The sequence below is a fragment of the Eretmochelys imbricata genome, chromosome 18 (genome assembly GCF_965152235.1).
Source record: "Eretmochelys imbricata isolate rEreImb1 chromosome 18, rEreImb1.hap1, whole genome shotgun sequence".
NCBI lineage: Eukaryota > Metazoa > Chordata > Testudines > Cheloniidae > Eretmochelys > Eretmochelys imbricata.
This window is the reverse complement of record NC_135589.1, coordinates 20,293,755-20,316,796: the sequence shown is the minus strand read 5'-3', so window position 1 is coordinate 20,316,796 and position 23,042 is coordinate 20,293,755. Positions and strand designations below refer to the sequence as shown.

At 43.0% G+C, this 23,042-nt stretch overlaps 1 protein-coding gene across 1 annotated transcript in view; it reads left to right on the top strand.

Annotated features, from left to right (window-relative positions):
* The first annotated feature begins 5,721 nt into the window (after nucleotides 1-5,721).
* The window catches only part of MEGF6 (multiple EGF like domains 6), a 246,097-nt gene continuing 228,776 nt past the window's right edge, over nucleotides 5,722-23,042 (top strand). The window contains exons 1-2 of the mRNA XM_077837239.1: nucleotides 5,722-5,810; nucleotides 13,516-13,650. Coding sequence (XP_077693365.1) covers nucleotides 5,722-5,810; nucleotides 13,516-13,650 — 224 coding nt within the window. The remainder of the gene's footprint in view (nucleotides 5,811-13,515; nucleotides 13,651-23,042) is intronic.

Below are 23,042 nucleotides of genomic sequence, written 5' to 3'. Positions count from 1 at the left end.
GAGGGTAAATTGATTTAGAGCATTGCAATTGCTGTTCCTTCATTTTTTACAATCCTAGGAGTAAAACATTTCTTGTACCTCATGTCCTCCAAAGCTTTGAATGTCTTTCCTTAGTCAAAAGGACAATGCAATTCTTTCCAGGCTCATGAAGGAATGGGACCCATGGCAAAGCAGAGGTCAGACTTCATTAGGTTGTGGAATATCCAGCCAATGTTTTTTGTTAATGATTAAAGTGTGATTTTAGTCCAAAAAAGTGACTGTAAAAATGGTGCTTGCACAGAGTAAATTGATCAGTTGCCTTCCAGTTGAGGTTGTGGGGTAGGAGTCATGTGATAGCTTGAAGAGTACCAAGGCCCCGAGTTTTAAAGTCAATGTGATTTATGCTCCTAAGCACCTAAATCCCTTTTGAAAATGAGATTTAGGCATGTAAATCAGTTAAGCATTGCAGTGCTGAGCACAGCAATGCCTAAATACCTTTAAAAACGGGGGCCCTAGTCTATAAAGGTCAGCAAGGAATCAGTTGAGCTAGAGAACTGTAGGTGAAAGAACTCATCTGTTAAGTGACTCACAGGTAGAAGGCCTGGAGAGTGAGAACTGCAGGGAGCCAGTGGGCTCCTGCAGGAGTCCCCATGACAGGGCAAGGTCCTGGAAGGGCTGAGAGAGGTGAGGGAAAAGCCTTTAGGAACTATAGCCCATGTTGGACAGGGGAAACAACTTTATTTTGGTGTTTTTGTTTATGTTTTCTCTTTAACCAATAAATTGTGCCTTGAGGCAAGGGCCTGAAAAGAGACTCTGAAGTGGCATTGATCCTTCCTGAGCTAGTGAGTTAACCCAGCAGCATGAAGGCACCTTCTGCTCCACAGATCTACCCCCTGTTTGTATTCAGAATCAGAGCTGCTCTCTTCCGTGACTAAGATAAGTCTTCAGTGCTTTCAACTTCCTTTAAACCTGCATAACAGCACAGATGAGAGTGAGCTGAAGTCTGGTTTTTGTGCATCATCACCAGAATTGTTTACTAAGCACCAGTTGCAGGAGTGTGATGCCCTGATCAGGTGCAGTTTCATAATGGTCTAATTTGTACTCATTCACTCATAGGTCCTGATTCTGCATACAGTTGGATGGTTAACTTTATGACCATGAATAGCTCCGTTGAAATGAACAGGACAACTCACGGTAATAAAATTAAACACCTGTAAATGGGATCTTAGTAAAGACAGTTTGGCAGCAAAGGTTTAACTGAGCACAGACTATGTCAGCATTGGTAGAAAATCAGAAGACAGAAAATATGTATATAAATCCATATTATGCTCACACCTTGAATACTGTGTGCAGTTCTGGTCGCCCCATGTCAGAAAAGATATGTTCCAATTGGGAAAAAGTACAGAGAAGGAAAACAACAATGACGAGGGGTCTGGAACGACTTCCATAGGAGGAGAGATTGAAAAGACTAGGACTGTTCAGCTTAGAAAAGAGACGACTGAGGGGGGAGATGATAAACGACTATAAAATCATGAGTGGGGTGGAGAGAATGAATGAGGAAGTGTTATTTACCCTTTTACATAACACAAGAATTAGGCGTCACCCAATGAAATTAATAGGCAGCAGGTTTAAAACAAACATAAGGGAGTACTTCTTCACACAACGCACTGTCAGCCTGTGGAACTCATTGCCAGGGGATGTTGTGAAGGCCAAAAGTATAATTGGGTTAAAAAAAGAATGAGATAAATTAGTGGAGATAAATTAGCATCTATAAGCCAAGATGCTCAGGGATGCAACCCCATGCTCTGTGTATCCCTAAGCCTCTGACTGCCAGAATCTGGGACTGGATGACAGGGGATGGATCGCTTGTTAATTGGCGTGTTCTGTTTATTCCCTTTCAAGCATTTGCCACAGGCACTGTCAGAAGGCAGGATACTTTTTAAGAGCAGGTTAGACAAACACCTGTCAGGGATGGTCTAGATAATACTTAGTCCTGCCGTGAGTGCAGGGGACTGGACTAGATGACCTCTCGAGGTCCCTTCTAGTTCTATGATTCTATACTGGGCCAGATGGATCATTGGCCTGACCCAGTTTGGCCATTCTTATGTTCTTACTGGTGATGCAGAGGTATAACTGAAGGAAGATTTTTCATGAAGAATCTATTTTACTGGTGATGCATGAGCCAGAAGGAACTGATATGAATTTCAGATCCCAGGTTGAGGTTATTGGCTTTGAGATTTGGAACATCTTTCTTCTTGTAAATTGAGCAAATTTGATCTGGAGTCCTTGAAAGACAGTGCCATTTTAACAAAGTTATTTTTCAGATTTGAACAACACTTCAGAAATTAAATATGAAGATAATTTACAAAAGATACTCAGTAGAATTTTCCTGCTGTTTTCAAGAAGCAATTTTAGGATCTAAATAGTTTTACAGTTTCCCTTTGAGAAATCAGTGTAATTTCTCACAAGGCTTCAGGATCCTGAGAAGAAAATGAGTGCTTGAAATTTCCTTATTGTGCTGACTTACACTCTGAAGTTTTAACAATAGAATTTTTACATAGCCATGTCCCTTTCTTAAAACAGAAAATATCGAAGGCCCAGCTGTTGGGCCAGCTACTTAGTTCCTAAGGGAGAATGTTACACACATAGCTGTAAAGGTGGTATATGGGGCACTTATGAAAGGATTAATGTGTAAAGCCAGCTATTTGCAGAAGTTGTTTCTTTTCCATCTTCTTCAACTGGATACATTTAGCTGTTAACAAAAGCAATTGTTATTTTTCTAACTTGCCCCTAGAGTACTACTATGTTACTCCAAATTCAGCAACATGTGCAGTGCCCACATGTCATCACCTTGCTCTTCCTGAGCCAGGAACCCTGCATATTTTTATTTTCTAAGTGCCACAGTAAGCTGTATGCCTAGAAGAGCAGTAATAACAAGACTATGTATACAGCAAATGCGAGTTGCATTCCTCAAAGACATAATTAGGTCTAGGAGCATTCCCCATGGGCCCCCATTTTCTTACCATAGCAGTACACTGGCATTCACACACCACGCACTAGAGAGTTTCAGGGACATTCAGAAGCTTCTGCCCACTTGCTCACAAAAAGATTCTCTCTATCTTTACGGAAAGAGCTGGGTAACCCATTGTTCTTCAGGAGAAGTATAGGTGGGTGCTGGGGAGTGTCTAGCGAAGCTGGTTTTGGTGTGAGTTCAATCCAGCAAATATAAACTCATGTCACATCACATTTCCATAAACTCTTTGGGGCAGGGACAGTCTCTTACAGTGTGTTCAGCACCTGGCCCCGTGGGGTTCCAATCTTGCTCTAGGTGCATTAATTCCAAAGTCTGGTTTCTTTCACCTAGTCATGCACATTCCTGGGTGCACTGCTGAACCAGCTGGGGCTGGAAGTCTCACTCCAGCAGACTCTCCCTCTGTCTTCCTGCACTCCTCATTGCTCTCTTGTACAGAAGGTCAGTCCTTTGTGAAGACTCCCCAGCTCTGTGGACCGGTCTGTTCACCTCCTTCTCCCTTGTTGATTCCCCACCCCTTTTTGAAATGCAGCTTCTGTCAGACAGCTCCTCGTTTGGGTGTTTGTTACTGCAGTGCTTTCACACTTCTTGTCTGCTCTTCCCACTCCTCTTGTACCAGCCAATGTGTCTCAGCCCCATCTGACGGAACCATCCCTAGGGGCAAGCAGGGAGCTCAGTCTTTTTAGCTCATTTAGTCCTCAGCACGTCCGTCTGCTGAGACTGACAATAACAGGACAATTAATGCCACTTGTGATGCTTTTTTTTTTTTTTTGATAGGGTGGGGAGTAACACTAGTTCAACTGGGAATTGGATTGAGACCTACCAACTAATTTCACACTGGCTAGTTCACAGTCATTGGATGGCAACACAATTTAGTCCCTAGTGCGCTGTGTTTGGTGGGAATCAATGAACTAGAAGTCAGTCTCAATACTCCATTCCCTGAGTGAGTCCTGCTCTCAGAACCATTCCAGACTAAATAGATAAAATGCGCTTATGACTTTGAGTGAAACTTCACATTCGGGCCAAACCAAAATGTCTAGTGCAGGTGGGGTATGTTTTCTGCTTGCCAAGTATGAACTAAAATAAAAGTTCTAAAGAGCGCTTGGCCATAGAGCAATGTTTGAGGAGAAGAGAAGGTGAGGTAGTGAGAAGCATGCTGAACAGGGACAGCAGAAGGCCACTGTGTTTGTTTATTTGGATTTATACAATAATAAAACGGGGCCTCTAGGCACCTCAGCCACAAGTTACAATGACAAAAAATTAAATAACAGCCTTACCCCTGAGCCAGCAGAGGTCAACCCCCAATAAAACACAGCTTCCCTCTCCCACGCAGATCTAACCCCCATCAAACCCCACTGCTCATTTTGTTTTCTTTTGCAGGAGGGACAATTAAGTAGGAGAGGGCAAATAACGAATTAGTCTAATCCCTTCTCTCCCCCACTTTGCCCAGCTATTTTGGAATGATTTTTTCCCTTTGGATCCAGATTTATGTATTATTTTAATTATAGTTTTAATCTTGCCCCACACCCCAGATGCACTTTAGCAAACCATGCACTAAATAACAGGATTTGTGAGCAAGGCACTTGCATACCTATTAACCCTCCAGCCTTCAAAGTGTTCTTCCTGCCTGTCCCTGTCAGCCTTACACACCCCCATCAGAATTTCTCTTGGAAGAGTTGTGAGCTGCCTTATCTGTTCTAGATGTGCAGGAAAGCTTGGATCTCGGTGACTCTTTTAGACCTGTCTTTGGGGGCTGGAGGGATTGCAAAGCTTTGGGAGTTGGCAGTGGGTCCGGCAAAAGAATTGCCTTTTGATCAGCAAAATGAAATTATTCCTGCTGCGCTTCTGCTGGGTTCCCCCCTCCCCTTCCTCTCCTCACGGTTGGGCATGGCTGGTGGGAGGGATTTCTGACTGTCAGCAAGAAAGAAACAAGAGAGCATGTGAATGAAAGGCAGACCTGGGAAAGGCAAGAAGAAAGTTTTGTTGGTCTGTAGTGCAGGGGATAGAAGAGCTGCCGCTTTCAAAGCGAGTGTGTGTAAGAGAGTGAGTCTCCTGCCAGGAGAAAGGTGGAGGTTGATGGAGAGAGGATGACTTAGGGTGTGCAGTGAGGGTTAATGGAAATCTCTGCCCATTGCTGAAAGGGGGCTGGGAATTGTGTGTGTCTTCAGGAAGGTGGACTTCTCTGTGGGAGCTCCCATCCTCAGAGTTGGGTTATATATTGCCTTGTGAAGTGGATCAGGACACCAAACCAATCAAACCTACATGGGACTTCGCTGCTGGACTGAACCCAGATTTTGTAAGCCACCGGCACTTTGGATCTCCTCAGAAAGTAAATGTCAGCAGGAAAAGCCACCTCAGCATAATTTAATACTAACAAGAGAAGCTAAGGAGCCAGGTTTGGGTTTTGGAAAAGCTCTGTGACCACTCTCATTGTCCTCACTTCACTTGGACTGAAGATACAGGGGAAACTGCCTGTAGGAGGAAAAGACCAAGAGTGATAAATCTGCTCTTCCAGCGGACCCCAGCAAGAATCGGTGTGTGTTCCCATAGCGTTGTTCTTTGTCAGCAAAGGCGAAATTGGCAAAGTCAGGAGATAATCATGAACATTTTTCTTTGAGGAAGAGACGCTTGCCAGCCTCTCACTTGAGAAGGCTGTAAAACTTTCTAGGCACCCACCAGAGCCACCCTGGGAAGGGAAGGGAGCAGCAACAATGGAGTCACACGTGTTGTTGGTGCTATCATTCATTCTCACCCTGCCAGTGTGTCCACTCACCTATGGGAACAAACTGCAGCCCCTTATGTAAGTACTGAGTGAAGAGACTCACCGGCTGGGTCAGGTCCTCAGATATTTAAGGGAGAAACTGCTATATGCAATTTAAAAAAAAGGTTCTTTTTCTTTTTTAGTTTTCCCTGGTCACAAGTGTGCATAGAACAAAGGCAAACAGGGATTTGAAAAGTATGGATGCTTCCCTTTGCCTGTAGGAGATGCTTGGATTTTTTTTTTTCTTATTGAGATGTAGGTAGTATGGGAGTATGAAATGTAATTATATAGTCTGAAGACTGTTTTCCTATGACTGCTGCTTTTATAATACCCTCTTCTTTATTTCTCTTTTCTTATCACATTCCTCTTTGTAGTCACCTTTTTTCCTCCTGCTCTTAATCTAGAGGCACTGAGCCCCGTATTTTTTAATGAAATGTTACAGCTTTAGTTTGGCATTAACTGTGTGGATCCTCGGGGAAAACTTCCTTACAAGTTGCAGGGGGATCTCTCTGCTTTTCTTCGTAAATGAAACTAGTATTGTGCAGTGAAATAAACCCAAACCATCTTTTCCCTGTATCAGTAACTCTGTTATGGGGGATGGAGGCACTCCTGTTCAGCGGATGTGTTTTGGAAAATTATTGCAAAGATATCTTTCTTCTTATGTAAAGAATTTCATATTATCTCCCCAGCAATGCCTGTTAGGGATTGTTGGATCAGATACTGGAAATGAGATGTGTGCCAGTGTATTCAAGAAAAGAAAATGCCAGGGAATGGGAAGTGCTGAATTTAATTTAGCAACATAATTCCCAATAGAGCACTGCTTACAATACTCTTTAGACATAAAACCACTGTTTGGTGCACACAAAAACGCTCCTTCACTGCAATAAATTATTCCAGAAACATTGCTGCTGCCAGCCGCATTCTTGTGGTTCTTTTTAGTTCTTCCTTTTTGGATGTGCGTACAGCTAAGGGGTGAGGCATTTGTAAGTAAATAGCAAAGGACACGCAGGGCAATACCATTCTGTAGATTGCCCTTCGATCAGCTGCAAATGCAAGTTTTGATAGTTATTATATGGATGGATTTGTTGTCTTTTGGAAAAGGAGATACTAGCAAAATAACAACTGCTTCCCTGGCCTCCGTCCATCTGTGACGGGGGTCTGGTGAACTGATGTATATGAGGCTTGGCTAACTGAATAGCTCTTCAGTGGCCACATGTGAGAACAACAGGCCAGGATTTTAAGGCAAAGCTATTGGGGGAACACGTCATTAATCCAAAAGGCATTTTCAGGCTTTCTGTAACAGTATTGTAATTGAATGTCTTGGAGCAGTAAGATGCCAGCTGGAATTGCTATACTTCTCCATGTCTGAATTATTGAGTTAGTCTGCTGCTATAGAACGTTGGTTTGTTTTAAATGCATAGGCTCTTTTGGGGAACCATAACCACCAGAAGTGGAAAAAAAACCAACAGATTGCTCCCAAATCTCATTAATTCACAGACTAATGTTTGCTACCCCTTCTAAAATTAAAACAACAGATTAATATTTATTGAAGCCCAGTTAGTCACTGGCACCTGGCACCTACTCACTCAATAGACCCGCTTTCTAACTCAATCAGAATTGATCACCTTACTCACTAAAGGAAGTGTGTACTCCTCTCAGCCCTGTCGGCATCAGTGCATTTAGGAGATAGCGAGCTCTCTATTCTGTCTTTTGCAGCATCAACACAATCCATGTTTAAGTCTAGTGGCAGACTCATTACTTCTGGTGATCGTGTCAGAGGCAGGAGGATCTCAGGTGGGGTTTGGGAGGATGGCCATTAGAAAAATAATCTGTTAACCTGTAAATAAAGCTCATATATTCTGGAATAATTGAGAGTGGATGAACATGGATCCTACCATATATTTTGAAATCCAGGCCCACAAGAAAATTGCCTCCTCTTTGACTCTTGCTCTTTCTTAAGGTGCTCTTTCTTAAAAGTCCCTAAAAGAAAAATATACCTGTCGGGGATCAGTGGACAAGTAGTTGTTGGATCTTTCATAGAGGTTCACCTTGCCTAGAGGTACTGTGCATGTGAAGAGTGTTAACAGCTATAAGGTAAGCTTCTGCCTAGGGAGACAGATGTGAATATTTACTATTCAGAACACATGTTTATTTGCTTTATGATTTTGAAATATTTTTCACACTCCAAGCAGAGAGCACTGTCAGACCACATATTTACTGAAAAGCAGTGATGAGCTGCCAAAATCTTAACAACCGGTTCCCTATAAAAAGTTCTGATTTAAGGGTTGTGCCCAGTGGTGAGCTGGAGCCAGTTCACACTGGTTCGCGCGAACCGTTTGTTAAATTTTGAAGCAGTTTTAGAGCCGGTTGTTAATCCGCTTCCCTGCAGGGGGCGCTGAGGCTTTGATGGGCTCCGGCCGGGAAGTGATGTAATTCCTCCTCCGGCCGCTGGGGGCGCTGCGCTGCGGGAGCCACGTGGGCTGCTGCCTGGCCCTGGGCACGAGCCCTGGTGCTGCTGCTACTCCCCTGGCCCTGGGGCTCCCGCTGCTGCCGGGTGGGTCCCCGGCTGCTCTGCTGGGCCGGGGCTGCCTCCTGCCGCTCGGGCTGCTCCAGTGATGAGCTGCTAAAATCTTAACAACTGGTTCCCTGTAAAAAGTTCTGATTTAAGGGATGTGCCCCAGTATGTATTTTTTTGTACCAACAGGGTTACCATACGTCTGTATTTTCCTGGGAGGAATTTTTAAATTTTAAAAATTCCTCCTGGACGGTGATTTAAGAACTAAAAAGCCTGACATGTCCGGGAAAATACGGGTGTGTGTTAACCCTGCCTAAAGTTATTTTTAAAAAAGACGGGCCTGAACTAGAAATGAGCTCCGTTTCACATGTGTGGGTCCCCGCCACTCCCTGGGGGTGTGCTAGGGTGACCAGATGTCCCAATTTTATAGGGACAGTCCCGATTTTGGGGTCTTTTTCTTATATAGGCTCCTATTACCACCCACACCCTGTCCTGATTTTTCACACTTGCTGTCTGGTCACCCTAGGGTGTGCACATGTGTGGGTCCCAGCTGCTCCCTGCCCCCCTCATTGAAGCAAGTGTGCAGGGTTACTGCCCTGGGAACTGCAGGGCACCAGTGGATGTGGGGCCAGCTGCAGACAGGGGCGTGGGGCAGGGCTAGCTGGAGGCAGGGGGTGCGGGGTGCTCACGGGGAGAGCGGCTCGGAGCAGCCCGAGCAGCAAGAGGCAGCCCTGGCCCAGCAGAGCAGCCGGGGACCCACCAGGCAGCAGCAGGAGCCCCAGGGCCAGGGGAGTAGCAGCAGCACCAGGGCTCGTGCCCAGGGCCAGGCAGCAGCCCACGTGGCTCCCGCAGCGCAGCGCCCCCAGCGGCCGGAGGAGGAATTACATCACTTCCCAGCCGGAGCCCATCAAAGCCTCAGCGCCCCCTGCAGGGAAGTGGGTTAACAACCGGCTCTAAAACGGCTTCAAAATTTAACAACTGGTTGCGCGAACCGACTCAAACTGGCTCCAGCTCACTCCTGCTGAAAAGGCTTGTAGAGCCTTATCTGAAAAAATAGATGAAAAGATTCAAACTTCCTTTTTTTTCCTAAATGCAGTTCCTGTGAAAAAGACAATTACTATTAGTGCTTTAATATGTAACTTTAGTGGGCCTCAGAGAAGAGGCAAACTGACCTGTATGTCTCTTCTCTTGCAAACCCTGATACGCTTTTTGGCCAAAATCAGATATCCAGTCAGTTTATAATATGAATGGATCCTCTTTTGGGGGAACTGAAGCCTGCCCTTGCGAAGCAGATAGCCCTAGTGATCTAATGCAGTTTTTTTTTCATTTGCAGACCTCTACAAAATTTCAAATGGAAGTGCTAACCCCTTTGGAAATCTTAGTCATAGTCTGCGGACCCCACTGCTGACCACAGGTTGTAAACCACTGTTGTATGGTAACAACAACTTTTCACGGACCCTTAGTCATAGGGTTAAGAACCACTGAAAAATGCATCTTCCATGGTAGAGTAACTTACTGTTACTCTAATTCAGGAAAAGGGTCAGGGCAATGACTAGCTTTGCCTATGAGTAAACCTACTGTTGCTTCAGATTCTTTTAATGAAAAAGGGGGCATGATAAAGGTCTATACTCGTTCTTACGATAAGAGAGCAAGGGGACATCAGCTTAAAACACACAAAAGTAACATTTAAAATGGAGGAAAGTGAAAACAGATGTTCTACAAAATGCATAGTTGGCATGTGGAACCTACTGCCACAAGATGTTTCTGAAGCGAAGAGCTTAGCAGGAGCTAAAAACAACATAGACGTTTATATGGATAATATGAATATACACAGTTACAGAGAGAATAAAAATAATAGCGGATATAAACCATTCATTCCCGCTGGAGTTAGAAAGCGATTTCCGCCGTAGGCATTGCATTGTTGTCCATTATGGAAGTTTTGGACCTTTACCTCTGAAGAATTTGGTGCTGAGCCCTGTAAGAGACTGGACTAGGTGTACCAGTGCTCTGATTCCATATCACCGTTCTTGTATTCCTAATTGTGGAGGAAACCTGATTGAAACAGGAACAAAACAAAACAACCGCTTCAAAACAGAACAACACCTGCCCAAACCACCACCCAGAAATAGTCAGAATAAAGAGAGTGCTTGTGTACAACTAGACTAGTGTACAATCAAATCTTTTCAATGGTAAGAACCAGTTGGGACCCGTTAAGAGAATTCCTATCAGTCAGAAGTTGGGTGACATTAGTATTTACTTTAAAAGGTGGGAGCTGCACAGGATATAATACGTTACTTTAATTCCCATTGTAGAAAGCAGGGCAAGGCAGGGTGAGAGTGAACCAGAGCAGGACTTGGCAGTGTTTTTTCCTCCTAAGACCCACAAGTCACTCAGTGTTTACTCCTGTGACCCCAGACAATACAATTTTTGTACTGATATCCCTGAAGTATTTTCATTGTTCATTAAAAAATGTTGCAGTGCACAGTCATATGTGACTTTTGAAATATATGTTCATTGTGCCATATATGGTCAAAATTAGGTTAGGAATCCACTCTGCTGGCTTCACAGTCATTGCTTTGAAAATTGGTTATAATACAATCCTGTAGCCGGCCAGGAGGAGGTGCTACAAGAGGGGAGAGAGACCTATTTTTGTAAACAGGATATGAAGTAACTCGTTCCTAAAATAAGTTCAGGTTTAATCAGTCGGGGAAGCAGGAATGCCAAATACAGAATTAACATTTTCTAAGAAAATGTTAAGATCACCAACACAAAACAAAAATCCTCTTTCTGAAATGTAGACCTCACACTGTACCAGCCCTATCGTGGCTGTAATACAGTAATGCAGTTGTAGCTTATTTATGGATCCCCAAACACATTCTCAGCTCTTCAGTGTCCAAAACTTGTGATTTCAAAATATTTCATACCATCCATAATCAAGTTAGCAGTGGCAACAAAGGCTGACTTCCAAAAGGTTCTCCACTTTATTATGTACTGGGGGAATATGCTTTTTTTTTTTTTACTGCTTGGTAATAGTTGCATATCCACCTCAAGTTAGTCATGCTTGATAGTCAATGCTATTGTAGCTATAATGAACAGCAGAATATAAACTCTTTGCTTGTTGAAGCAAAGGTTTGGTCTACTAGGGCAAATCCCGTATGCCTGTTTCTTTCCAGGAATCAACCCCAATCACTTCTGTTCAGTGGGAGGGCATTTTGGAAAATATAAAATGAACTTAACAATAAACAAACATTTTATTTTGTGTGGAGAGGCAAAAGCAAATAGAAATAGAATTTATTAGAAATTTTGAACTCTGGGCCTCTGATACTTGAAAAAAGATTACACAGCTTATTATTTATTAGCATTTGGGAAACCAAAATATTTTAATCTTTTAATAATTTGGTTGCAAAGCACTAAGCCAATGAAGTTTGTAGTACACATGAGTTCTTGATATGTCTGCTCGGCTTTCATTGGTTTTTGAAACTGTTGATTAATTTTACGTGTTCCAAATGCTATAAAAGAAAACGGCACCCAGTTTACTCATTCCCCTGGTTTGAAAGTTCTGAGAGTATGAAGCACCTTCCCCCTCGGTTGTAAACTGTGAAATGTACTTGGAAGTAGATTTGTCAGTTATAGTTTCCATTTCTGAACCCATTACTGTTGGTGACTATCTTGACCTTCTTGAATCTGGCAATTTAAAACACCATAAGCAGTTTCTTGGCCTGCCTTAATGCTGGTTGGACAATAATCAGAAGACCTTTAATGTGCTATATTTAAACAGATTTATTTTTTTCTCTTCTTATTTTGAGTATATATTATGGCAGGATGGAAACTGTCTTACAGTGTCTGACATTGGTTTCTTGCTCAAACTCCCACTCAAGTAATTATACTCTGATCACTTAAAATTCCCCATACATTTTCATTTGGAGACAGCATTTTTTACTTCCTGTTACAGGGAGCTTCCCAATGCAATTACTTCCTGTTCTAAGCTGTATAGTGATGCTGTGCATTCTGACAGGTTTCAGAGTAACAGCCGTGTTAGTCTGTATTCGCAAAAAGAAAAGGAGTACTTGTGGCACCTTAGAGACTAACCAATTTATTTGAGCATGAGCCTTCATGAGCTACATGCATCTGATGAAGTGAGCTGTAGCTCACGAAAGCTCATGCTCAAATAAATTGGTTAGTCTCTAAGGTGCCACAAGTACTCCTTTTCTTTGTGCATTCTGAGACATCAGCTGCATTCATGCCAGAGGTGGCAGCATACCAGTGACTGTTGAAGCGATTTTCTTTCTTTCTTTTCTTTCTCATCTCATCTCATTTCAAAGGAGTGTTGCCCGGCTTACTTAATCAATTGTTTATAGAGTTCTTTGAGATCCTTGGATAAAAGTTGTAATGGAAATAAAAGTTATTTCAATACAGGTTAAATGGTATAAAAAGATGTGACTTTTATGCTTTTTTGCAGGATGACCACTATGGTATCTAAACATATAATCAAGTGGGGAAGAGTTGTGGGGCTAGGTGTTAGAGCATGGTACAGGGAGTCTAAACTCAGGAGTCCTATTGCTGTCTCTGCCACTGACTCACTGTGTGAACTTTGTTCAGATATTTACCTTCTCTCTGCTTCAGTCTGTCCACCTTTAACATGTTGGAGGCTGATATTTACCTGATGGGGTGCGGTGAGACTTAACTGATCCATGAAGGCCTTTGGTCCTCCAGTGAGACACTCTTGATGCATCCGATGAAGTGAGCTGTAGCTCACGAAAGCTTATGCTCAAATAAATTGGTTAGTCTGTAAGGTGCCACAAGTCCGCCTTTTCTTTTCTTGAAGTGGAGGTGCTGTTGTTATTTTATTATATTATTTGTACTGAAGCTAGTGCCAAATGTGGTGCGCTGCTTGGTAAGTAGACTGTCTCACCATAAGCATATTAAACCAGTGCTCCGTGATTTGAACTGGCTCCCTGGGGCTCCCAGAAGGAGTTTAAGTGTTGGGTGAAGTATAAGGCCCCCAAGGGCTTTGGACCTGCTTAGCTGAGAGGCTATGTCTCTTCCATTTCCTCCCGTAGAAATTAAATGAGTAGATAAATATTGTACAGAATATCTTCTGAGACGCTTTCTCAGAAAAAGCATAGCTTACTCACACCCTGTTCATTCTCAGGCTGTCAAAGCACAGTACTGGTTCACTCCATGATGTTGAGGGAGATATAAATATGTCTGCTTCTCTCCGTTCGACAGGCCAAACGTTTGTGCGGAGCAAGAGCTGGTGATAGTGGGGCACAGGCAGCCATGTGTCCAAGCTTTCACTCGGATGGTCAAAGTGTGGAAACAGGGCTGTAGAGGACAGCTGTGGTGCATAGGCTATGAACGGAGGTAAGTGCTGCTTTCTGGTGCTTCTTTTCTCCCTTGTCAAATGAAAATAGATCCTTTCTTCTGAAAGGAAATGCTAACCTAACTCACTTTCCTTAAGCTTGTGTGTGTGTGTGTGTGTCTGTAAGTGTGTGCAAGTATGACAGCGAGAAAGACACACAAAGATGCATGCTATTAGACTGAAATGTTGATTTCAAGTTTATTCAGATTCTGGACTGGAGGAGGTGGGGATTGTTGCAAAGGTGAAAAGCCAGACAGACCAGGCTGCCCTTCACCTTCCTACCTTCCTCGATGGATGAGCCACAGAATAGCATTGAAAGCAGCCTGAGAAGAGGCTTGGTGCAGTTGTAATGAGTGCTGCAGGAAAGTGAGGGGGTATAAGTGGTATATGCTAGTTTACAAAGGGGAGTGGACAATACAGGTGCTCCCCCGCTCCATTGTTTAGCTCAGAGGGAGAAGGACTGGGTGTTAGGATATAGATATTCAGGCCTGTCTGCAAAGGCCTGTACTTTAAGAATTGAGGTGTATTCTTATCACTTGGCTAGTTCTAGAGGTATAAAAGAAAGAATCAAAATCACTATCTGCTGGTGTAAGGGCCTTCTCTTACTGTCACAGTCTGAGGCCCTGTTCTTAGGCTAAGGCCTTTGGCTAAGCAGCAGAGGCAGCCATAAGCTAGGAAGCGACCAGTCACCTCCTCACATCCCAAACTAGTCACATTGAAATAAGGTGCTATTGGGCTGTTAGGAATACAGTCGTGTCCTGATAGTGCCTATCACCTCCAGAGAAAGGGAAGTGCCTAGAAAATGTAAAAGGAAACTTAGTTTGATAACATCCTGTCTGGCAAGAACTCACTTATCAATACTGGGATGTGAAATCCTCACTTCTGTATTGTTTTGTCATTATAGTTCCCACTTTGCTATTGTTTGTCTGTCTGTCTGTATAATCTCTGTCTGGTTCTGTGATTGTTCCTGTCTGCTGTATAATTAATTTTGCTGGGTGTAAACTATTAAGGTGGTGGGATATAATTGGTTACATAATCATGTTACAATATGTTAGGATTGGTTAGTTAAATTTCAGGAAAATGATTGGTTAAGGTATAGCTAAGCCAAACTCAAGTTTTACTATATAGTCTGCAGTCAATCAGGAAGTGAGGGGGTGGGTGTGTGGGTGGGAGAGATGGGAACAGGGAATGGGGGTGGAGAAATTGGAATCATGTTTTGCTAAAGAGGAGAAATGGGAACAGGGAATGGGGGTAAGGAAATTGCAATCATGTTTTGCTAAAGGGGGAAATGGGAACAGGGAATGGGGGTAAGGAAATTGGAATAATGTTTTGCTAAGGGCAGGAATGGGAACAGGGACACAGGTGTAAGGCTCTGTGGTGTCAGAGCTGGGAAGGAGGATACTAAGGAAGGAAACTGGAATCATGCTTGCTGGAAGTTCACCCCAATAAACATTGAATTGTTTGCACCTTTGGACTTCGGGTATTGTTGCTCTTTGTTCATGCGAGAAGGACCAGGGAAGGAAGTGGATGAAGGAATAAGCCCCCCTAACACTGGGCAATGCAAAGAACATAAAAGGTGCATTATAAAGTAACACACCTAACAATAACAGCTAACAGAAGTCACCGTCGACTTGGTATTAGGGCTCGCAGAAGGATCTGGCATTAAATTCAGTCACCAGTTTGGAGAATGCTAGTTGCTACTGTGTATGTGCCTTGGCTATCTGATTTGTATTGATTTCATGTTGCAGTTTTTATTAGGGTAACATAAAGAATTCATGTAGTGGCTGACTCAAACCTACAAAGGGAGGCACGTGCAGAGAAATATGTGGCTCAAAGCCACAGATTAGCCATCAATAGTGCAGCTATTTAATTACACCATGGTCTGGCTAGAAATAGGGGAATCCCAGAGGATTTTGTGAACCTTTAAACACAATCATGGGACAGGGACCATGTGTTCCTATGGGTTTGCACAGCATCTAGTGCAATGGGCCCTGATTCCAGCTGGTGTCTGTGGGTGCCAGTGTAATATAACTACTGTAACAATGCTCAATGTTGAGAATTTCAAATCCTTTAAGCATTTAGGTTGTAGAATATAGGTTCTCTGTTTGTTTTTGGAGCAGGTTAGCCATTGTATTTGTTTCCAGATGTCTTAACCCACATTGCCTCTGTTTGCCATGATCATACCATGTTAATTACATTAATTAAGTGCATCATCTGTATTATCCCAACAGCTTCAGTTGTGTTGGCTTCATAGCAGGAAAGTACAGATAAAGTCACTATAAATGTTTAAAGGGCAGGGTTTCTCAAACTGATCACTTATTGTGAATTAAGTTTATTGTGTGTTAATAATAAAACTGGTTGGAAAACAGAAATACATTTTTGCTGACAAAAAAAATTCTCTGTCAAAAAACCCCGCAGGATTTAATCAAGATTAGTTAGTTAAGATGATACTGGATGTGATTTGCCTGGCCTGCTCTGACCAGTTAGCACTGTGTCAGCAACTCAATTCTTCACATCCTGGTTCATCTGGAAAAATTTTGTAATGTAGACAAGAACCTAATGGCACTGGTGCAGATTTTCCAGACAGCTTTTCAGTTACCAGGGTGCAACTTACATGGGGTTCATGGATAATTAAGTGAGCAGCACTTGTTCTCATTAACACATATTGTTCTTCTCTGTTTGCCATTGTAATGTAGCCCCGAATTAACATTCAACCTGCTTTGCACATTTTCCTGTTCATGGGGTTGGAGTGTACTAGCCACATTTTCAAATAGTGGTGGCAGAGTTGCTCCCATGAAAGCTCTCCTTTTGTATGCACAGTTTTTACAGGTGTAACGTAAGTGCCAGTGTCTGAAAACTTGGTCCTGTGTGTAAGGCTTGTTTTGTATTGCAAAGTTGACCCCTGCCCTAGCTTTGCCAGTGATGTCAACCTTGATAATCTGCTTCCCCAAGAAACACTTTTTCCCACACTGCCCCTTACAAGTGGAAAAAGCTCCCAGTCAAAATTGGTCCTTTCGGTCCTTCAATTCCTTTCTCAGAACTTGCCTGTTACTTGGTACATGTAGGAAATTGCAACCTGATTAACAGCTAGGCAGGTGATGAGTTGTGGTTACAGTCTCTGATTGGTTAAGAACTGCCTGCATTCTGTTAGCTTTTAGGACCCTGTCTTCCTGAACCTCCACCCCAGTCCACTTGTTTGTCTCACCCACCTGCTAAGGTTTGTCCTTTAGACTGTAAGCTCTTTTGGGCAGGGACTGCAATTTACTACGTTTGTATGGCATCCATCTCAGTGGAGCCCCATGCTGGTTGCCACCCCACGATTATAACGTTTAATAATAGCAAGGCCGTTTTGTGTGGATAGGATCTTCTGAGACCCTCTCATATTCTCCCCTCTTTACTTACCTCCTACCCTGACACGTCAATTGTGGCCATCCTCCCCCCAGCTGAGGGGGGGTTGGAGGTTGCTTCTTCCAGAGCCCGTTACCAGCATTTCATATGTAATGAGGGGTGCTTTCCTCATTGGAGTTGTTTGCGCTGTGTCCACAGCCTTCCCAACCTCTGTCGATCTAGGGGGTCCTACATTAGTCTACCAGTTCCTCCCGTAAGTATTTTAAATGATGCCAAGTAAACAGTGAAGAGTAAGAACTCCTTGTGATTGTTAGTAGGAACTGACATGTGTTAATATATCACAAAGTGTTACTTGGGCAATAGAACATGAATATAGTGCAGAATAAATCCAGACTACCTTATTTTATAGAATATTGTAAACATCATTTTTCTTATTTATTTATTTATGTAGCAGCTATTAAGAAAAAGGTTTAATGCTGGGTAAAAATTCAATGTTTATTTTTCATATCCCATTCCCTGTCACCTGGTACCATGCTCTGCCATGCCAGCACTTTATAAGTCTCCTTTAGTGTCTCTTCCACACATGAAAGAATTCCAGAATGAAAGCGAAATGTTCATCTGCTAAAAAGCTCCAAATGACCTATATTCCAGGGGAAGGGTGAAGCAGTAATTCAAATGGATCTTTCAAAAGCCAGGCAAAGAGAAAGGGATGACGTCCCGTCCCCCGACAGCTGTCCCACGTTGTTCTCATTAAAATAGAAGTCCCAAACCTGCCCTCTTCTAAACTGCACTGACCAAGGCAGCAGCCTCTTTCAAAGGCATTGAACCAGAAACACTGACATATAAAGATGATTGTGAAGAACTGGACGTCCATATGATGGTGAGTTCTGGAGAGAAATTGGGAGTCTTAAAGACTGAAGGGACATTTTATTTTCTGTAACCACCTGACAATATGGGGTTATGTTCCTGGAACCAGCCATGTCATTTCAGAGTAATGTTTCATTCTCAACAATTTCAGCTTCAGAGTGTTAACAGGGTCGCAGAAGTGATTCCTCCCTTCACCTATCTCAGGTGCTGCCACCACAGACTCATCCTGTGGCCTTACAAGCTAGCTGAGTTCTTTCTGCTTCTCGCCTCACCAGGAATGTGTCAGAAAGTAGCTAACAGTTTTGTGGATGATGGCAAAATGGAGTTTGTCTCACTACCCTGATCTGTATTTGTTCCTATCTTGCTACAAGGTACAGGAACAAAATCTGTCTTTTTGTAATTAAAATAAGCAGATATTTGCTTGTTTGATTTTTGTACTATTCCTATCCCAAGACTTTAGGCCCATGGAAAATCAATGAAGAGCACATCACAAAATAAATCTGATGAAACAACACTAACAAAACATTAAATGCTTCTCACCCCCCTACAAACACAAGCTCTACCCTACCTTCCCATTCACCCCCCCACTAAAAGTCGACATAAATAGAGAAGTCAACAAATTCCGACTCTGACAGACCGATGTGGGGAAGCGAGTTCCAGAGTCAAGGACTCTTCACACTGAATGTCCTGCCCCCAGATCCTAACCAATCTAGGAACTGTGAGACTGAGTGTCCCAGCTGATCTCAACTGCCGTGGTTTAACAGGAGAGAGTCCGGTCTCTAAGAAACACATAACCGAAATCATTAAAGGGCTTTATAGATTAAAACCCACACATAGAACTGCAGATCAGAGTTTTCTGTGGAGCACAGTTGTAATGTGTTCCATGTGGGAAGCACCACAAATCACGTAGGAATCTACATTCTTCACTAGCTGAGTTTTCCACTTGATCCTTACTGTAGTTGTATCTAGGGCTGGGTGAAATTTTTCAGCTGAAACTATTTTTGCTGAAAAATGCAGATTTGGGCCTGCCAGACTGTTTTGTTTCAGGTCCAATGAAACCTTTCCTTGACCTAAAATGAACGTTTTTTTCCAGGTTTGGCACTGAGCAAAAAATCAATCACCTGCACAGCTTTGGTTGTATCTGCAATGCAGTAGTCCAGTCTGGTGCTGGACTGGGAGCAGATACGTTGTGGGAGAGTCATTCGGGGTCCGTGGCCACATTTTAAACTGACAGTACTAGGAATCAGTTTGAGCTGGAAATCCCATCTTTTGCGGGGTTTAAGAATATTAATATATTCCCATTTTCTTTTAATCTCATCAGAGCAAAGACTGCTCAATAATCAGAAGAATAATAAGATTGCCTGGAGCAGTTACTATACGAAAGTACAGAGAATCAACCCAAGCCATGAAAATTCAATTGAGGGACATGCTCTGATTTTTAACAGTAACAAAACTCTTCCCCGGATTTTAATGGAAAAAAGTTTCAGGCAGAGATTCGAGGACTGGCTCTGTTCCAGGATAGAAAAGGTGTTGAAACTAAGACACTGACACACATCCCTTTTGCATTTTATATCAGATTCCATGCCTGGGTTTTGACCATGTTAGATTGGGATTTTACTTCAAATTATTATTTGTTTGTTGGTTCTCCAGAAAGGTTGTTTAAAAAAGGTACAGTGTGGTACTAACGCTACCTCTGAAATACGACTGTACAGTGTTCTGGGCTGAAGACTGATTCCGAGACAGTCAAATTGCCAGTGAATATGCTGACTCACATTTAGGTTTGTTTGTGGGCGTAGCGAATGTATGCACATTCACTGTGCGCTGCTTCCTGGCCTAATATTAGTCTTTCAGAAATCAGTGGCAAAAACTTCTCATTGACTTATGTGGAAGTAGGATTCTGGTCCTTAGTCACTGAAATGTTTAATGCGGGTTCATTGGCTTCTCTGGCTGTACGGAGCTAAAAATCTGAACAGATAAAGGTCTACAGGCTGAAATTGCCTATGCTGCAGTTAGCAGTGGAGTTCTTCGAGGCTTGATTAAAGACTCACTAGGTAAAATCTATGGGCCACGTGATGCAGAACATCAGACTAGATGATCATAATGGTCCATTCTGGCTTTAGAATCTGTGAATCAGGGAATAACATGCTGCCATCCATGGGCTGTCTTCCAGCCGGCACTGGGCAATATGAATGTCAGATTTTCTGGGAAAAGATTAAATTAGCGCAGGATGCTGTCAGCAGCTCAGCTGTGGTCTACAGCTGCTGTTGGTTCTGTGATGTGGAGTTTGTTAACAGCAGATACGCATCAGTGATCGTCTCTGTAACCTTCGAGCACCACTGAGTGAGGCAGCGTTGTAGTCTGTGGATGAAATCGGTGAGGAGCAGTGGGCTGGCGCTGCCAGAAGAGCTGTAATGTCTGCTCTGAGGTGATGGCGACTGTTGGGGAGATTTACTATGATAACTGCTATCATGAAGCAGATGACTTTGATGCAGAATAGGGCTTCCTTAAAAATGGGTGTAATATAGATAAGCAGGACCAAATTTAGCCTTGATGTAAGCAGGTACAACTATACACAAGTCAGGTGCATTACACTTGCCTGTGTCAGGGATGAAGTTGGCCTTTAGTAGTTGAAGTGCAGTGGTCTGAACTGAAAGTGACTGCAGGTGTTTCGCTTCTTAGGATATCAGATAAGTAGCAGGTGAGCCTAATTTGGGAGCATAGAGGCTGTTGAAAGCTGGAGAAGTGGGTTGTGAAGGAAGGACACTGCAAATGCTGAATTCTGGATCTTTCCTTCTCTGGTTGCTGTCCTGGCTAAAGTAGGTAGGGCCAAGCATTATATTGCTTTCTGCCCCCTTTTCTATTTCCCCGTCCCCTTGAACAGTTATAAGTCTTTTTTTTAAAGATGCATCAGGAAACTAATTCCAAGGAGGTACCTTGGACTAGAGACAGTTTTTAAGTGTTGGGTTTAAGGAATTGCTCTTAACCTATAACTGTCAGTAATTATCTTGATGATAATATCTATGTAATGGTAATAAAGCAACAAACAAACCCTCTGATTTTCAGTCATAGAGTCTGTCTCTCTGACTGTGTTTGAGGGAGTACTTTGAAATGATAGGTGCCTTGTCTGCTGCTACTTCAAAGGCTGGCAGTTCTCCAGTCGCAAATGTCTGTTTCAGGTTGCTAATGCATGTTTTTTGACACTGTAAATCAAGGAACTAAAACAACATAATTTTCCATTGAGAACATCTGTCTACTTGTGAACAGAAGTTGCCTTGTACACAGGATGAAGGTAGAGGTTTAAGCTATCTATGTATTATTATTGCCTTTTTTGGTAAAAAAAAAAAAAATGATTCTGTGTATTTGTTTCAGTTTGGTCTTGGTTTGGTTTATGCACTTTTAGTGAATTGTGGTGCTGGTGAAATGTGCTGACTTGGCAGCCCCGTAGACCAAAGGTCTCTCTGTTTGTCCACAACAGACACAGTGCAGGCAGCTGTAGCCTGATTCCCCATTCTGTCTGCCGAGGTACATCAGCCCTGAAGTGGCCTGACCATTCCTAAGAGAAAGAGAAGAGTGTATTATCCAAGCCCGTTCAGTCCTTAGCTTCTGGATTAAGACTCTAAACAAGATTTGGGTGGCTGGTGGGTTTTTGGAGTGGACCCCTGTCTGCTAGGAACTGAGCAGAGGCCCACCAAGATAACTTCATAGTTTGGTTTCAGAGTAGCAACCGTGTTAGTCTGTATTCTCAAAAAGAAAAGGAGTACTTGTGGCACCTTAGAGACTAACAAATTTATTTGAGCATAAGCTTTCGTGAGCTAGAGCTCACTTCATCGGATACATTCAGTGGAAATTTATTTGAGCATAAGCTTTTGTGAGCTACAGCTCACTTCACTGAATGCATCCAGTGAAGTGAGCTATAGCTCACGAAAGCTTATGCTCAAATAAATTTATTAGTCTCTAAGGTGCCACAAGTCCTCCTTTTCTTTTCATAGTTTGGCTAGCTAATTTACAGAGTCGCACAGACCCAACACTGAGAGCAGTCTTGGAAAGAGACATCACCTTGTCTGAGGGTGGAAATCAGAGCCCTCAGAGGTGGCCAAATAGTGGGTTGGGGCAAATGGTGTTTCACAATTCCAGGGTGGATGACAGCTTGTATGTTCCAATGCTGGGATTTAGTTTCTGCCAAAAACCATGGGGCTGCTCCCATGTAACTGGGAGCAGAATTTACCTATCGAATATGAAAAATAAGTGATATAAAAGGAACTTTAAAAATCCTTTCATCAGGCTGTCTCTGCTGTTCTCTTCCTTCTGATCTTCCTGCTGGAAGTTTCCATTACAGCAGCAATACATCCCATTAGAATGACGATCTGATGCCAAACTCTCTTGTGCCGTGCAGCTGAAGTCACTGGAGTGCACGGTTACGGCATCCATGTGAATGTTATGCAGCCTCCGTTTCACCCACTGGAGCTGCTCCAGTTGGACTGTGCTCCAACAACACTGGGTTCAGGAAACATATTAACAGACTCAGGATCTGACACACAGAAGGCTGATCTGACCTTGGCTGCAACTTATCTGAGTTAATGGACGTGACTAGGAAAATACAGCATCTGCTATTCCTCTCCCTAGTGTAGTTTCACCTGCTTAATGAGGAGCAGCTGTCTGTAGGGCTGCGTGGACAATAATTCAGTGAACGTTAGTGGTAATTATCGGTAGCCCCTGATGTCCCTGTGTATGTTCTTGTGGCACTGCAGATACGGGTAAAGTGATATCATTTGGAGCCTAAACCCATAGCAGGCCTGCTAAAATGGATGAATTTTGTGTGAGTCAGAGTCCACTGACAAATGCATTGTTCCTTTTTTTCAGGCTTTTTCTGGAGGGCGGGTGAATACTGGTTGGGGCAATGGAGAGCAGAAGAGGCACCACTATATGTATAGAAAATTGTAATTGTAACTAACACGTTCATAACCATAACCTGTATGCCTATCTCAGAGTGACTGTTCAGTGCATTACAAGCTTCCATAAAAGATCTTACTCAATATACTCTTACAGTAAAATAACACTGTGTGCAATCAGTTGGTTTAATTGCTTATTTTTGAGGGTTTAAACCTTCTGTTCTTCCCTTGGGGTGTCTGGACACGGATTGTCCAAGAGTCAGTTGGGTTTGAGAGGGCTGGTTGGTTGT